Raw genomic sequence first — 17,463 nt, forward strand, 5'->3', positions numbered from 1 at the left:
ACACGGCCTTGGGAAATGGGCACATTAAACTTTGATGTTGTTTCTGCTGTTGGAGCGATTCCTGAATCCAAATAAAGGAAAAAGAGTTTGGGGTTTATAACTTGCATCGATATAATTCACTATAGTAGTACAATTTACAAATGGACAGGTTTACAAGTCTATTACTCTCAAAGATGCAAGTTGTTGTAGAAATCACAGCGTTTCAGTGGTTTCATGTGTAGGCATGTTTTGCAGATTTTGCTGGTTGTCATGGAAAATACACTACCATGGGCAACACATACAACTTCAACATGGTCTTCATTGGTTTGACGTCACTGTTTGCGGCATATTCAGCTGTATTTTGGGAACACTAAAATGTTGACAAGCTTACAGGTGTTTTTCTTGTACACTCCCGTTGCCAATTTTTCAACAGAGGATTCTCTCATCTTGAAAGAGGAAACTATGGTGAAGTGACTAGTCCTTTGTGGTGTAAGCAAACAGTCAAATCACACTCTTTCTGTAGCTCACTCCGAACTGATAAGACAATTGACAACTGGAGCAAATTTCTGAAGCTCTCAGCAAACCGGGAACTCCTGTGGATCTCAAAATAATGTGCGCTGTGGGTCAACTGCCTTCAATTATAATATTTACGACCTGGGTAAGATTTATTGCCCTGGTCAATTCAATCTATTTCCGCTTTTAAGTTCCGAGCTCTCCAACTGTAAAATGTCAAGGAAGTGTATGCTACCCATGCCTGTCACTTATCTGTGTTGCTCCAATCCTAAATATCCAATGAACCAATCATTCAACAGAATCAGTTCTGTCAAATGAGATTGCTGTTTCCCACAAGGAAAGCCTGACATCAAATATTAGTAAATTGTTAACAAGTAAATATTAACAAATTAGAGATTTGTTGGCTAGCATCACAAATCAGCTATTGAATTACACAGGGGGTTTGTTTGAAATGTCAGAGAACAGGCCGCCATGATGCACTACCTTGTCAACACTTGGAATCTAAAATTTGACAGAATTCTTCAGTATACTGTGTAGCATACCGAGCAGAATATCTCTGTAAAGACATGGTGGTGTAAATTCTGTAAAGCATGGAGTCAGTTTCCATGATCCGTGGCTCCTGATATAATAACTAGAACGGCTTAATTATGCATGTATACACAGAAAAGAGGTATCACATGACACAAATAGTATGTGTATGATCATATTTATATCTGTGAGTATTTACACCTGCTATGCAGTGTGTGTGTAAATACACACACATACATAGACATACATAGACATATACACACACACACATGCATACAAACAAACACATTGCATAGCAGGTGTAAATACTCACAAATATAATTATGTTCACGCATACACAGAAGACATGTCACATATAAGGACAGTGTATGCATGAACATTTATGTGTGTAAGTATTTACATCTGCTATGCGATGTGTGTACATCATGTGTGTCAGTGTGTGTGTATACACATTACATTCATACAGATGTGTATTCATAGCGTATATAACTTATAAGGGTGTGTGTATAAATTTGTATATTTGGTGAGTTACCTTAACGCATTCATTCTCATTTATCTGTATATTCATTTGTTAGAAAAGAAGCTCAAACAGTGTTTTTTACAGGGCAAGGAAATGCAAAATAAATGTACTTGAAAAATCCTGCTTTTGGCAGTTGGACCTCCAAGACCTCCCGGCTATGTCGTCCGTGTGGGATGTCTTCCGAATGGAATATTCAGAGACACTGGAAATCAATGAAGGAAAGTATGAGTCACTCACGTCCAAATTAGATATTGGAAACAGGGCTTTACCGTGAATGCATTTTAAATCCTACTTAAAGCTGTTGACAGCCAACCAGCTAAATCCGCTCTATGTATTTTCCAATACCTGGGGTCATTTTTCCCGGGCCACGCAGTCATCAAGACATTTTGAAGAATCCTATTCTGACGATTGAAAGCATCTCGGATCTAATGGAAGACGTGCCATCCCAGCAGGCACAAATCAGACAAGATTAACCTAACTCTGTAGGAAGCATAAGGCAATATTATTGGACACACAAAAAGCCAGGGTTTTTAAAACATCTTTGACCTGTGAATGAGGTCGTTGAAAGTTGATTGGATGGTGGCAATTACGGCTAAAGGCAGGCTTACCAGGGCCCTAATCACTTGTGTTTCTGGTTGCCGTAGAGACATGAAAGGCCTGTCTAGACATCTATCTTATCGACTGATGCATCTCCTAGGCAGACATTTTAAGGAACTGCTCTGAGAAGCAAACCTTTAAGATTATGGAGACAATGTCATGCGGATATAAAGCAAGTAATTTCCAAGGCAAATAAAAGACAATTGTTCGCAATCTTCACATGGATTTTGCCATCTTAACTATCTTCCCACTTAGAATCCTGCATCAAAATCTCTGCAGAAGAGACCAGAAAATCAGACAGAAAATCAGACTGGAGCAATTTGAGAAAATTGGTTGGATGCTCAGAGTTACATCAAGGCGAGCCAATTCCGTGAATGCAATTTATGTACCTCTGCACATCGTAGGTTAATTTCCTACAGAGGGGGAGGGTCTGTTGAGGATTTTTCATTACATGCATCCCCTGACATTGTTATGCAGTCAAGAAATAATTTCACGGAAGCTGAATTCAAATTAAGGCATCGCAATCTTCAGTGTTATGTTATGGAAGGGGTGCTACCACCAATCATTCCCAAGAAATGGTCACAGATACTGCTGTGGTGGAATTGAAAGCTTGGTTTATACCTAGTACAGGCACCCCCTGGTTATTGAAGTTGTATAATATGGGCAGGTATTCAACAGCAGATTCATTATACATGTATGCATATAAAGGAGTCATTAATGCATGTTACCACGGAAACAGCCTCTTCTCCATTACATCGCAGAGCAGTGAACCAATGAGTTCAAGAAGACCTAGTTCCAAATTCTGCTACAGACTTGGGTGGGAGTCTTGCATTTTTTGGGGGGATTACTATTAGCATGGACATGCCCCACGTCCACAGTAAGACTTGATTGGACGCATTGATTCAATTAAGTTGCTGGTTAACCTGGTGTGGTAATGCAGTGACAGAGTAGAAAAGTGACGCCTCAGGCTTCAGAAATTAAAGGTTGACGTTTCACATACCTTGAAGGCATAACAAGCCCGGCGTTAATCTGCTACTGTGATTTCTATTACCTTTGATAGCAATGACAAATTCTAATAGCAAAAAGTGTTTTTTTATGAAAAATGGGGTATATATATAAGATAATTTTGATATATTTTGGAATACCGATAGTTGTGTTTTGACCAATGTGATGAAGTGAAGTTAAACAGATCCGAGTGCAAAAGCATTTTTTTGAAACCGGAAAGAAAATATTAAGAATATGATAAAATTCCCTAAAATCCTTTGATGTACTGTTTTCAGGATAGTCTTTATGGAATCACACAGCAGTCAAAACTTAAAGATAGCCTTTGTATGCTTACATGGATTGTCACTCTACTTTACACAAGGTCTGTTATTTTAATGAAAGAGTTCTGATGACCAGAGGTACTCACATTACAGAGGATGTGTATGTGCAGGCTAAAATAATACTGCCGTACAAAATTAACTTAGTATGTGCCTCGAAAGTGAAAACTTAAACGTTTGCTAGAACTTTCCTCAGTGAAACTTTCAACCATTATCTTACAATAAAGAATAAAAATAAAGGGTCATTGTGCAAAATTTGGGGCTAGAGAAATAAATTATGAAAATTTACGAATTTTTGAAATTCAAAATGGCCATCACCTTTGTGTTAACTCTATGGGGAAATGTAAAATTTTCAAATTTTGAAAACCTAAGATGTTGAAAATTTTCCTTACTCCTAGAGCTTTAAAATGAGCCCAAACAAGTGGTAAATCACAAAAAAAAATATTTTTTATAAAAAATTTGACAGTCCGAATACCTGTCCCCGAGGCATATTCTAGCTGTAGCCAGGTTTCTATCTAGTACAACTGTATGCTTTTGCTGGATTAAAGTCAGCCTTTGATCATCCACTTTTACAGACTGACATGATTTGAGGTGACAAAATACCTGTGAATCAATTGAAAGGGAGTGTGATTTGCTCAGGCTCCCACAATGTGACATACAACACTGAGGAAAGGTATGCAAATTAAGACACTGCGCCACACTTTTTTGTGCATAGTGCACTTATCTTTATATCAGTCACAGTGAAGGTGTTGAAATTTGAAACGCAATGTCAACATCATCGCATTCAAAAATCAATTTCACCACTAATGGGTGTTTTATCACCTTAGTGGAACGACCTTGGAAGTAATTATGAATGCTCAGCACCGGCTGTTTAACATTGTAAGTGGCAGCCATGGCATATTGCTACTGGTCTGAAACAGAGAATCATGGGATACGGAAATATCAGCTTCATTACCCTGAACTTACAGAAGACTTTGCTCTGCCTGTCACAGACTGCACACAGAAATTAGCAGCATTAGAGGGCTCGTAGAAAGAACAATGACCAAACCAGGTCAATTTACATGCTCAGGGTCTCAGTAAAACTGACGATGACGCCTGTAAAATAGACTTCCTTACACAGGGAGGAGTAGACACCTGGATTGTTTTTCCATGAGTCAAATTCATAATATGAATAATGTCATGTCATGAAATAGGGGCTTATGTGCAGCTTCTCGGAAGCTGTTATCCAGTTTGTTGGCTTAATCTTACCATTTTCACTGAATTATACACAACAGACTAGCCCTACATTGCTGTGAATAGTGACAATCGACCAATCAGATATAACCATCCGAGCAAGCTGCGCATCAGCAGGGAAAGGAGCAAAGTTTATGCTAAGGAGTCTTGTTTTACAGATGAAAGGAGTGCTGGCTCTGAAATACCTTCAAGCTAAGGAGCCTTGGTTTGAAGATGCAAAGAGTGCTGGCTCTGAAATTAAGAAATTACCTTGTACGATCCGTGGTCCCTTGAATGACAAGATCTGTGGCTCATTGGCCAAGACTTGACAGAAAGTAATACACCATAGTTACTCTGTGCAATCAGCATAACAAATCATAGCCACAGAATTGATGAGCTATTCTGACAACATCAAACCTTGAAAGAAATCCTAAACGCAAAGACACTGCCCAGTAAATTTCCAATTAACTCTCAAACAAATCAAATCTGGAGATTCATTTTCTCTCCCTGACAGCAAATTTGTCTTGGCTGACTCTGTTGGAATTCAGTGTTTCCATGGCAATTCAGTTTACTGGATATAAATTTCCAGTACAGCATTTAAATGCCGCAATCATTTCTTCTAAGTCTCTTCACCGAACAGACAAATAGTCTGAACACTCTGCATCTTGTTAGGCGTTGGTTTAACGTTTTGTCCACTATAACTTTCCCTTGCTAACTCACACTTTATGTTGTGTGGCAGCGTAAAACTTGTTGAATTGATACAACAGCTGGAACAGAAGAGATATTTAAGACAGAATATAATTGAACGTTTGTCATCACTTTTATGACACAACATGGTTTGTTCCCTTCTGTTCCTTAGTTATATTCAATCAGCACGACTGAGAAAGACTGGACCAACGTTGAAAAAAAATATACAAATCAAGATGATCTTAGGGGGACGCATTGCTTCAAAAGCCATAGGAGGGCCCCTCATGAAACCTAATTTTTTAAGATAAAGATTGGCCCCTGTGTTCGCTGAGAGCACCACTCAACTGAACCATCCCTTGGTATTGTATAACAATGCAATAATAAATATATACAATGAAAGGAAATTGCAGGAATTTTGTCAGGTTCCAAAGTTCGATAATATTGCTGTTGTGATTTTGGATATACACGAACTATGTGAGACATTCCCAAACTTGAAACTTTCATTGGCTTTATGTTTAGTTACAAGATCTTTTTTTCACACTGAGTGTGGTTTCCATCATTGGCAGAGAAACAAGATCAGAATAATAGGGAAGTCCAAATTCCAACAAAGATGGAAATGTATAAAGAATGTGGGCAAAACCAACAGTTCCAGAGGGCGCACTTTGCAGGCCCTCTGAAACTAAATAATTAGCACATCCTACTGCATTTAATTAATAAAGAGATCGGTGTGACATCTCAAAAGTGTGTCTTTTGCTTGCACACTGAACTTATGCCAAAAAAAATTATGACTTTACACTGTACACCGTACCACAATTCCTTCCCACGTCCATTACACAACACATGCCGAGTCTTAATTCTTCTAGAATGGCAATTGTTGCAGTCTAAATACTGCTTGACCACTCAGCTAGTGATATCACATAAGAATGAGATCTGCATGTCATCCCTGAGATGTGGTTGACTCAACATTTTTGGTTGGACAATCTACAGCCATCTGACTGACCAAGAATGAAATGCTCCGCCTGCTAAATCTGTCTTACCATACTGTTCACGTCCACTGTGAGCAAAGTAGAAGTATTATAACTGCTAAGTTACACGCAGAAAGATTTTCGTGTCTGATATTTCTGCTAGTCTCTTGGTTTGACTATACTGCATATGACCGTGTCTGATATAATTCAGTGTACATGCAGATACAATTTCAAAGAACGCAATGCGGTATTTTACCACAGCAGTTGGCAACAATTCTCATGACAGGTAAGTATACACTGCCCTGTTTTTCCTACACTCCAGGCCAGAGATTAAATCCATGGAAAGGTCAGGGGTTTCCGCATGATGGTTTACAGCTTGCTGGGAAGGTAAACATACTCCTTGTCCGGGAAAACTAAGACTAGGCATTTTCCATGATCCAATGACCTGGATTGTACAGACACACAGAGAAGGAAAACCTACCGTTTTGCCAGCATTGTCTAGCCCAAGGATAAGTATAAAGAATTCATCTTTCCGGAATAAATACTTGAAGAGACCAGACATCAGGGTAAACATGATCTGTGAAGTGAAAAGATATATGTACACTGTGACTAAAAATTTTTTTTCCTTGACATGATATCAGGGACAGTATACATATACTGTACATTGAGTGAACTTAATCAGACTTCCAGATTAACAGGTAGCTGCTTGGAGCATAATTGTGATATACATGTACATTAGACATCTCATGCATATTTAACGTTTATCTTCCATTATGAATGCATGAGTGAATCTCAGTTTCTCAAAGATTCACGCCGCGTTTCTTTCTTTTTCACAGAAAAGTGAATTCAAATTTATTTTCATTCCTACCATCAAAATTTGATTTAGAAACGGTCAAGGCATTAAAACATTCTGGTGCACAGGTCATCACTGCTGTGCGTAATGATTGGCGTTGACTGACAAATATCACTGAATATTACATAAAATTTCAACCAAATCATCATAAATAATAAGTACACTGCTAACATTCATATGCAAATAATTCTCCAATCTTCTGAAAGCAGTAATTTACCGACGAATGATAATGCACCCACACAGGCACTTTGCCTGATCAATGGTAATATCACCATAATCACTGCTTGTATGATATAAAACATACACTGAAAAATTTCAACCAGATACTGTACAGAGCAATGGGCTGGAATCATTGTTGAAATTATGATATGAAAAAAGACACTCAAACAATTTAAGTCATGTTTTGGAACTATAATTCTGATCAGAAAGAACCATTTATTATTTTGTTTTGCACCATTTTAATATCATATGCTATTTTGAGAAACTGATTTTTTTACTGCTGTGTCACGAGAATGTTACTCAATAAATAATGTCTAAATTGAGAATCAATAACTTGAACAGTGCGCCTACTAAGCCAATATGATGTGCAATGACGCAAACAAATTGCCTGTAATGCAAGGAAATTGTTTGGTTTTACATGTAAAGATATAGAGCTGACGCAAAGAATTTCCCACAATTCCCTGAAATGATGCAAAGTTTCCAGAAAAACATGTTAGTTAGAGGGCACACTGAACTACAAGACTTTTTTTTCTTCATTTCCAAAAAAATCAGGACTACTCAAAAGGGACAATATCTATAACATATGATGATATTTTCAGTATTTGGTATGTTCAAGAAAACAAGCACACTTTCATCTCGTTCCTTCTCCCCCTCCCCCCCCCCCCCCCCAACAGGAAGAGTAACAACTGAGTATTTGCCATGCATCACAATGATTATTGATACATGAATTCTTGTCTGGATTCAAATTCAGTTGTCAACGATGACATTGGACAAAAACACATGCAGCTATTTTAACAAGTTGAGCTGGAAGAATTTTACAATGATTTAGAGCATAGAATAAGGAAGATATGAGAAGTAAAAGGAAAATACCGGTATATCAAAAGCTGCAGCTATAAATGGAGTTTTAAACCATGCTGTTTTTCATTTTGACACAACAATATTATGCAGGCATGGGGATCTCTGATTCTGTACTTTCATCCACTACTCTATACAATCTTTAAGTGACCACATGCAAAGAAGTATTCACAAGTAAAATATTTGATTTGAACATCTGTTACCGATATCCTATCTTTCTAAAACTTGTATCATATTGTACACATTACCTGTGGTATGAAACCAACAGCAGTTTTCTCACACAGTAACCAGACACAAAGAAGACCTGGTCTTACTGACACCGATATACAGAAAGCATGTTTCTGTGATTTAAGATATGGAACTGACCTATTAGCCTACATACGTGCCGAGCAGTGTGCCAACCAATGCACAACAAATGTTAGATATTTTTTTCTTTGACACAAAGTAATTTGTTCATATTATGCATATTAGTAAAAAGGTTATTCAAGAAAAATTCAGGAATTTCCTTAACTGTCCAAGAAATCTTTGCAAGCCAGATATGGCAAATCGGGGCAACATTGCTACAAACACTTCATGGGCATGGATTGTCAGAACACACAGGATCTACTATATGGTTCAAATTTAGGTAGCTATGAACTTCCCCACTTCAAATTCAATATCAGTTTCAAAGAGATGCCTTCACATCAGGGTATCAAATATTTCAAATTCAAGATTGGCGTCCCAGGTGCCTGGCAAGGGGTACACACATGTTACAAGAACCATCTGTTAATCTGACCAGCTTAAACCTTTCACAGCAATTTATTACACACTTGTATAAATTTGATAACGTTCATCTCTTTGACACTGATATAGTAATCTTATGTTATTAAATATGAATGTTTGGACGTGTAAAAAGGCAGTCGGAGTGCATCCCTTGAAGTCTTGGATCTCTTCTCAGTTACGGCATACGCTAAACTCTCACTATTTCAGAAATGGTGAAAGTGTAGCATATACTGTAACCAAGGAAAGGTTCTAGACTACATCCCTTCATACCGTGAGCTGTATTACCAGCCCGACACAGCATTCCTATCGAGTTGACGGCTATCTGCAGGAACATTGTCAAAAGTTTCACGAGGTGATATTTCAGAAAATTGCTGCATCAAAACATGTGTACAAAGATGAAGAGAGGTATATTACGTTAGAAAAATTTAAACATTAGGTTGATGACCTATAACCAGACTACCACGCCATGTTTGACAACAAATTTCAATGATGTAGTAGGTAAAGCATAGGTTGGATACTAGGTGTATCTTTTCACATACAGCTGGTGCAACTTTACTTCACATACAACCTCACTGTATACGTGAAATTTTAAATATAATATCATTGAACCAACATGACTGATATTGCTATGACTATGTCAAACTGACAGAGTGAGGGATTTCTGCTGTTTTTACAACTAAATACTCATAATTAAACAATGGTTCTACTCCGGAATAAAAAGGACGCGATGCGTTCTACAGACTCAGTACGCCCAAGAGATCACGTGATCGCGGTACAAACAAACCCACATGTGCACTAACGCGTATGGAAATACACGTTCGTCTATGCGCGTTTACGCACGTGGGTTTGTTTGTACCGTGGTTTCATTTGAATTACGGGTTTGACCTATTGAAAACAAAAGCAATATTGAGAGATGCAAGAAACCCTCAAATGTTTTGGTATTTCTTCTCCATGACCAACATATATCACTACCAGTGGGTCATGCATGCAGGGCTTACATCCAGCAGGGGTAGGAATTTGGCATTATGCTAATCTTCCTTGCCACACCTTACTACATCTGTATACTATATGTTGATTGGCACATCTGACACTATTAGAAACGTACAGAGGCAGCTTTTACTCAAATTCTTGGATTTTTTTATAATTTTTCATCGAAAACTGTGAGAAGACGGACACATCAAAAGCGGCATCACCAACACCAATGATCTGGCAATGCCCATCACTGATACTGATAGAACTCAATGCAATGAACCGTAATTAATGACTCTCAGTCCAACTCCATGGGGAGAATCTGATAACATCTTTATTCCATCTTTATTCAATGGAATTCTTTCAGTGGGGTATTAAGTGTGCTCTCCTGGTGTTGGCTCCAGTACATGTGGAGCCAAAAGCAGAGTATGTTAGGTTACCATCTGGGTATCCCCCCCCCCCCAAATTTCACTTGTGTCTGGTCATCGCCCACATCACTTGAAGACTAGACTTTTTTTTCCTGTCTTTTTATGGTGTGTTCGATAAAATCCTTGTCAGAGTGTTTCAAAACAAACAGTTGATGCACAACCTAAATATTTGCAGAACAGCCTTCATTCCTAATACCTGCAAAATGATTATTTTGAGGTAGGAAGGATTGCTGTCATGTGATGAACTAAAATCAAAGCGCTCTGGCAAAAAAAATGAATCGCATCACCTAGGGGTTGATCTTCTACCAAATGTGAAGGACAAGAAACAAAATTCTTTTATTCCTGGCCTTACAACAGCACCCATGACACCAGGCCTAAACAAGTGAGGTGACCTACTTTTACTGTAAGGACGATGTCCCTGTAAAATATAAAGCAAACAAACTTGCAAGATCATCCCCTGCTGAGGTCAGGGATGGAACATTTGACAAAGGCTGCGGTGCTAAGACCTAGGACGGACCACTTCAAATGGAGTATTTAGGCCATGCAGAGTAGCATATCCAAGGAAGAGTTATTAAATTCAACATTCACTAACTGTTAATGTCTATATCTCTCAATTTTTTTTTTCTTTTCTGTAAAACTTTTAGGTTGACTAACACTGCCTTTCTACAAATGGTTCAAGTTAATTTCATATTGTGGAATTCCTTCACCGTCTCTATCTTCCACCCCCCTCCCCTGCAAATCATGATGGCCACTCCCTAAAATTCTGATGTAGGCTTGGAAGCAAAGTTTCCAACATTTTTGGGACTTGGTCAAATTTTCATCTAGATTGCTTGAATGCAAAAAAATACCTAACGAACTTACAGAGAATGGGCTGTTTCAAGTATTAAAAGTGAATTATATTCATTCACCACAAACTATGCGGTTCATTTCACACTGTCAATGCTAATACAGTAAGATTTAACCCTGGTTTAACGCATGATGAAATTTCCCAATGGCAGACTAATACGGCACTGTGAAGCATTTAGGATGCCTATGATACAACTTGATCACCATGAACAACAAAGCAACAGGACTGCATATTCAGATAGAAGAAAAATATTTGAAGAGATCGAAAAGAAAAGCTCACCAGGAAATCGAGTTTATTTATAGTGACTCAGTAGCATTTTGCAGTACAGCCTAAAACTTCAATGGAAGAAATGCAAAATTTAAAAAAAGTATGGTTTGATAAGGACACATCATCCAAGGGAAACAGTGGCCCTAAATCAGGACAGGCTTCATAAGAAAATTCAGTGGCATGGTGAAAACACAGTAGCGGCTATAAAATTGTTAGCCCCCCTGCAGTTAAACTCTATCAGCCCAAGACCCTAGGCCCAAGACCATTACCACACATACCTGGAAGACATTAAAACCATAACACAGTTATCGCAAGCATCTGACCCCTAAACACAGCGTGCCTGCTATGAATGTTGTGGACACATATCACCTTTGATGGCATAAAACCTGTCAGGGAACGCGACAAATAACAGTTGAACTTGAAGAGTCAATCTGAAAGTGAGCATTCCCAGAAGGTAAAGCATACCAACATCTGCTTCCACTTTCAATGCTCTCCAGCCCTGGCACTGGATATCAAGTTTATATCAAAAATTCCGCAGAGTGTCCCAGTTTTCAGTGGTCTCAGTCAAACTGTTACTTAGTCAGTTTTGTAAACACATACTTTATTACCCTGCATCTCACAAACATAAATATACAAAGAGTTGGATGTACATATTATATATATATCAAGATACTGAACCCCTGTATCACCAAGCGAAAAATAAATTATTTTCATGGCATTGGAAAACCGCTGTTCTTAAGCACTGACCTAGTGACACAGATTAAGTACAAAGTTATTTTTGACTTGAGAAAACGATGTAAAGATGGTAATATTTTATCAAATTAAGCAATAATTAGTACCCAGTTTGTTTAAGGAGGTTGTAACGAAACAATGACATGAGAAGGTGTGGCTGCCAACATTCTATAAATTTTATGGTCAGCTATTTTGGGTGGTTCTAGCCTGTCTAAGTAAATTCTACAAGCAATATTTCAGGAGCAATACCAGCTGGATAAACATTTTATGGCATCAGAAACCAGCTTAAAGACAAGTTCACTTCCTACGCAGTCTTGAAAGCTACCTTCCACTGGCAAATCAATGGATAAAGTTGCCATAAAGTTGCTGTTAAAAGTCAAAGAGTGACAGTGAAAGACCTGATAGTACTATGTTATCACTATCGCTCATTTACAGCAGCAAGTTGACCTACACTGTGAGGACAGCCACACCCAGGATGCTGAGTTCTGATAGAGAGATAACAAAATGTTCTCCAGGGAGAGTTGTTTTATCTTGAGGCTGACTTTGATCCCATGTTGCACACACAACAGAACAATTCTTTACGGCTTTGATTGTCAATAAGAAAAGGCAGAGATGCCATCGATGTAGCCTAGGGCTGCTCCTCATCTAAGTTCCCACAGTAGGTTTCGGTGGGAGCGTAGCATACACCGCAACCGAGGAGAAGTCCTAGACTACAATCCATGTATATAATTTCAATTCAATGCAAAAACCTCGATTGAGAGCCCTCTGCATGACAGGAGAGTACATCTAAGCATATTTCCATGCAAAGTATAAAATCTTACAGACACGTAGCTTCAGAAGAGTGACAGTGATAACAGAAGCAGGTTGAAGAGGACAACAAACTTTGAGATAGTTCACTCTTGGTGATGCCTTCATTATCCTTGTGGAATCACCCAGCCATTCTCCCATCAAAATCATGCTATTTTAAAATCATGTTCATAATTTTTTAAATTATGATGTTGCTTGTAGAATGGTAATGTTTACTACTGATGGCAGAAAAAAATGACAAAACTCCTAATACATTTGTAAGTCAGAATGAAATGATTCTGCATAAAACCGGTCAATATGTGAAAAATCTGTGGTATCAGCATTGGCTTGTGCCAGACGCCTACAACAACACCATTCAACATCACTGGCATGCATATTTACTTCTATGTAAATGCTAACTTTCATCGCATTCTTCAACCGTGACCATTCACTGGAATGTTTAATAAACGCTTTATCAGTGACGGCTTTTCCCCATTGACCTGAAAGTAAACTTAAACCTAGTTTTTTCACATAACAGGGTGAGGACTCAGTAAAGTAGGTTACATAGTTTTGATGTTGTTTTAAGAGGTGTGTATCTCAAGGACGAAGACCAGAAGGCAATCTTGACTACTGGAGCAGTCAGGATGGAAAGTTATATGCCCGATTGAGTTGGGTGTAACTCAGGGGTTTTAATGGTCTGGGTAGTAAAACCACTAAATTTGCTATAATCAAACGCAGATGATAATTTTAGCTGTGTTTTATGACAGTAATGATCACATGTTATCGCTGCTGGTAGCCGTGATAGTGAGTGAGATGATAGTCACAACAAGTTCTGTTTCTACACTTACTACAAACTTCAATGTCACACAAACCAACTGTAAAGTAGCCCTCACAAATACTTGCGTGGACGGTGGCAAATACTGTATTTTTAACAATCTAACTTACACTTTCCTGCAGAAGTTTTCAGGTTTGAGAAAGCATGGAAAATCCCACTTGACTATCGCTGATCGTGAAAATGAAATGACATTTGCCAAGCATTAATACATTCATTCACTTCATACATCTTTTAACTTGTGTGTATTCTAGGATTTAAATTTCAGACATGCATGCAATTAATTAATGTTGAGTCATAGCAAAATGTTCAAAGCAGTGTTTCATCTAGGATGGCATCAATAGGGGGGTTTTCCCCCTCTACCAGAAAATTTAGGGGGGATTTCACCGGTTCATAGGTTCTACTTGTATCTCGAAGGTGTGATTGGCATAATTTCATGGGGGGGGGGGGGGGGGCACTGTCCCCCTTGGACAAATTACTAGGGGTGCCAACTTGTCAGCACAGCGGAATCCCCCATCCCCCTGTCTACCGGTAGATGAAACACTGTCACAGTGTTGACACACTCATTGAAATAGGCTGTAATATTAGTTTAGCGCTAGCAAAACACGTATACTCATTTTATTTACATCTTCAGATACATCAATCAATGGCAACAATGAAAACATGTTTACGGTATCACAGTGTGTCAATCAGTTCTCATAAACACTGGGTTGATAACCGCTTTCCTTCTTAAGGTAGAACGCACCTCGGGGACAGACATTCGGACTCTCAAACTTTTACAGTTCTCTTCTGATATACCACATGTGGGGGTTCATTTTAAAGCTCTTTGTGAAAGAAAACTTTTCACCGGCTTAGTTTTTTGAAATTCGAAATTTTTTATTTTTCGCCATAGAGTTAACACAGGGATGGCGGCCATTTTGAATTTCTAATATCAGTAAATCTTGGGTTATTTGTTTCTCTAGAACCAAAATTTGCACGGTGACCCCCTATTTTTATTCTTGATTTTGAAAGAGAATGATTGAAAGATTCCTTGAGGAAAGTTAGAGCAAAAGTTTAAGTCTTTCACTTTCGAGGTGCATATTACCTTAATCATGGAATTTCAAAAGTCCAAATCTGTGCTTATAAGCTTATCGATTGGCATTTTATCTGGAATATTGCTTGTCAAACAATTTAGAACGTTAAGCATACCAAATGTATGGCACTAAAAGTGTTTTGAAAGTTCTATGAAAAGTAATTTTAATGTATTCTCCCATGGTTTATGAACTGCTTGTAAAAGATAATGCCTTGTTCTACACGTGAAATCAGGTAAAAATATCTTGTGCTTAACTCGTTAATACACCCTGTAGGTCTGAGATGTCCACTCTTATTGAATACAACTAAATTTTAATCTGCACTGAAATTAATTGATCATCAACAACATCACACATTGTGAGAATTACATGGGATATCTTGTTTGTAAGGACTGTACTTCGTAATTCAACAATTTTTTTGGAAGATAGCGCAAACGTACTTGAATTCTTCAAGAAAAATAATAAAAAAGTTCATCCAAAGTTACAGCTATTGTCCACTGAAACATGCATAAAGTAAAGATAAAGCACAGGCTAACTCAACAACCAGACAGGATAGAATCACTAACATATTGCATCTGCCTGATTGGTTAAAAGTTATCACATGACAATTTGCATGATGAGATCTCATTGGCTCAAAAGAATAGCCATACTACTGTGAAGATAGAAGATAGTTCAGTGTGTAACAGAAAAAATATATAGTGTAGCAATAGGTATATATCAGAGCTGGCATGCTTGTTGATACTGGGTAGAGTACAGGCGACCTAGTACATGGCCATCTGCACGTATCAATGCCATTATCAGACCATTGCTGAGTACACTTGTTGAACAAGTCAACAGTGATGTATACAATGATCTCCACTGTTGTGATTAATCTCTTAGCTGAAAAAGGCTTTCCACTACAGTGATTGGAAATTCCAATATCCATGAGATGCGTGTGTACAGTACTCCCACTTATCATTTCCTACATTCTCCCTCTATGTGTACCAGTAACTTTTGACAGTTTTTTTGTTCTATATATCAATTATTGTTTCCTGGTCTACTTTCTACAGCATGTTGAAATACCATGTACTTGGCCCATCAACAAAGATTGTACATGTGTAACGTGCATAGTTATTGTTGATTACTCAATTCTGGTCCGGACATGAATTCAGTTGTCAACAATAACGATGTATGTCACACATACATATGCATAGCGTTGACCAGCAAAACCCTAGGTATTTAACCATGCTCTAGAAAGTAGTCCCAAGTACCGGTATCTAACATTGATACACGGAATAAAAATACTGAAAACAATTGACAAAAGTTACAGTTACTAAGCCTTTCACTGAACTTAAGTATCACAGACTCACAAACTTTAAAAGTAACAGTATTAGAATCTTTTGTTGGTATTGTATTTATTAGAGAAACACCCCTTGTCATGTATTAGGTGTGTGGGCCACCATTGCAACATCTCGATATCACTGCAAATCTTGGCAACTGTCACATTACAAACATTAAACACACACAGTACTATAGTATTCTGAAGTCTATAACAGCTGACAGCTACAGACAAAGTGTTGGACTATGTCATACTGAAAAAACTCTCAAATTTGATCAGCATTTCAAAACTGTTTGTGAAACCCATGAACCTATTTTACAGTAGTAGCAAGACAGTCTTAGAATTTTTCTGCATGTATACTGTACATGTTCCAAAGCTAAACTTCTTTTTCATGAATGTTGTGTGGAGATGATCTCTGCGTTATTTATAATATGCCTTGTCTGAATCTGATAATCTGATTGGCTAAAGCCAGGGTTTATATGATATTCTGAATTTGCCCCATATTCTGACTTGGGCCCTGGACGGTGAATAATAAACAAACAACTGAAATCCTCAGCATTTGCTTGGCTGTAGCATGGTCTGTCTGGCATCTGGAAACACGATTGCCAAATTTTGACGTTCTGAAAGTACAAGACTTGCAGCGGCTGATCAATTTGGATTTATTTACACTTGAATAGCTTGATGATGTCTACCAAAGCGGAGTTTATAACGGTAAAAATATGGTGACAGAACAACACAGTAGGCTGTGAGAGGTTGCACGTGCGCATGACTGATGTGTTCTGGAGCATAGGCCTGTGAACTTGGTCGGCACATCCCCTCCCTCACCTTTGAAATAACAACTGTAATTTTATCATATTTTGTTTTTGTTATGATGAGGTTATACACTGCCAGCAAGGGTATTTGGAAGTAGATTTGAGACCTCTCTGGGGAGGAGTTATCAGTGGAAATAATCACCAAGCATAGCCTGACGATTATTTCCCACCAAAAATGCTTATTTGCCCTACTTTATCTCTAGCCTAAGGGGCTCAAAAGTTACATATTTATTTCAGCTGGGGGTGGAGGGGGTGGGGTATGTATGTGTGCTGCATTTCATTTTCAGCTCTTCATGTCTCCTTATCTATAAATACACATAAGTTGTATAACCATCAAACTTTATTATTACAAGAACCAATTTATCGTTGTTCGTTAAAAATATACTCTGG

The 17,463-nt window shown here is 38.1% G+C and overlaps 1 protein-coding gene across 4 annotated transcripts in view; it reads right to left on the reverse strand.

Moving 5' to 3' along the window:
• The window catches only part of LOC139133240 (ADP-ribosylation factor-related protein 1-like), a 72,483-nt gene that overhangs the window by 16,107 nt on the left and 38,913 nt on the right, over positions 1-17,463 (reverse strand). For 2 of the 4 annotated variants that reach the window (XM_070699739.1, XM_070699738.1), the window contains exon 3: positions 6,805-6,900. The exons of the other annotated variants lie outside the window; for them this stretch is intronic. In XM_070699739.1, coding sequence (XP_070555840.1) covers positions 6,805-6,897 — 93 coding nt within the window. In that variant the 5' untranslated portion in view covers positions 6,898-6,900. The remainder of the gene's footprint in view (positions 1-6,804; positions 6,901-17,463) is intronic. 4 annotated transcript variants of the gene reach the window in all.

Source organism: Ptychodera flava, chromosome 5 (genome assembly GCF_041260155.1).
Source record: "Ptychodera flava strain L36383 chromosome 5, AS_Pfla_20210202, whole genome shotgun sequence".
Lineage (NCBI taxonomy): Eukaryota > Metazoa > Hemichordata > Enteropneusta > Ptychoderidae > Ptychodera > Ptychodera flava.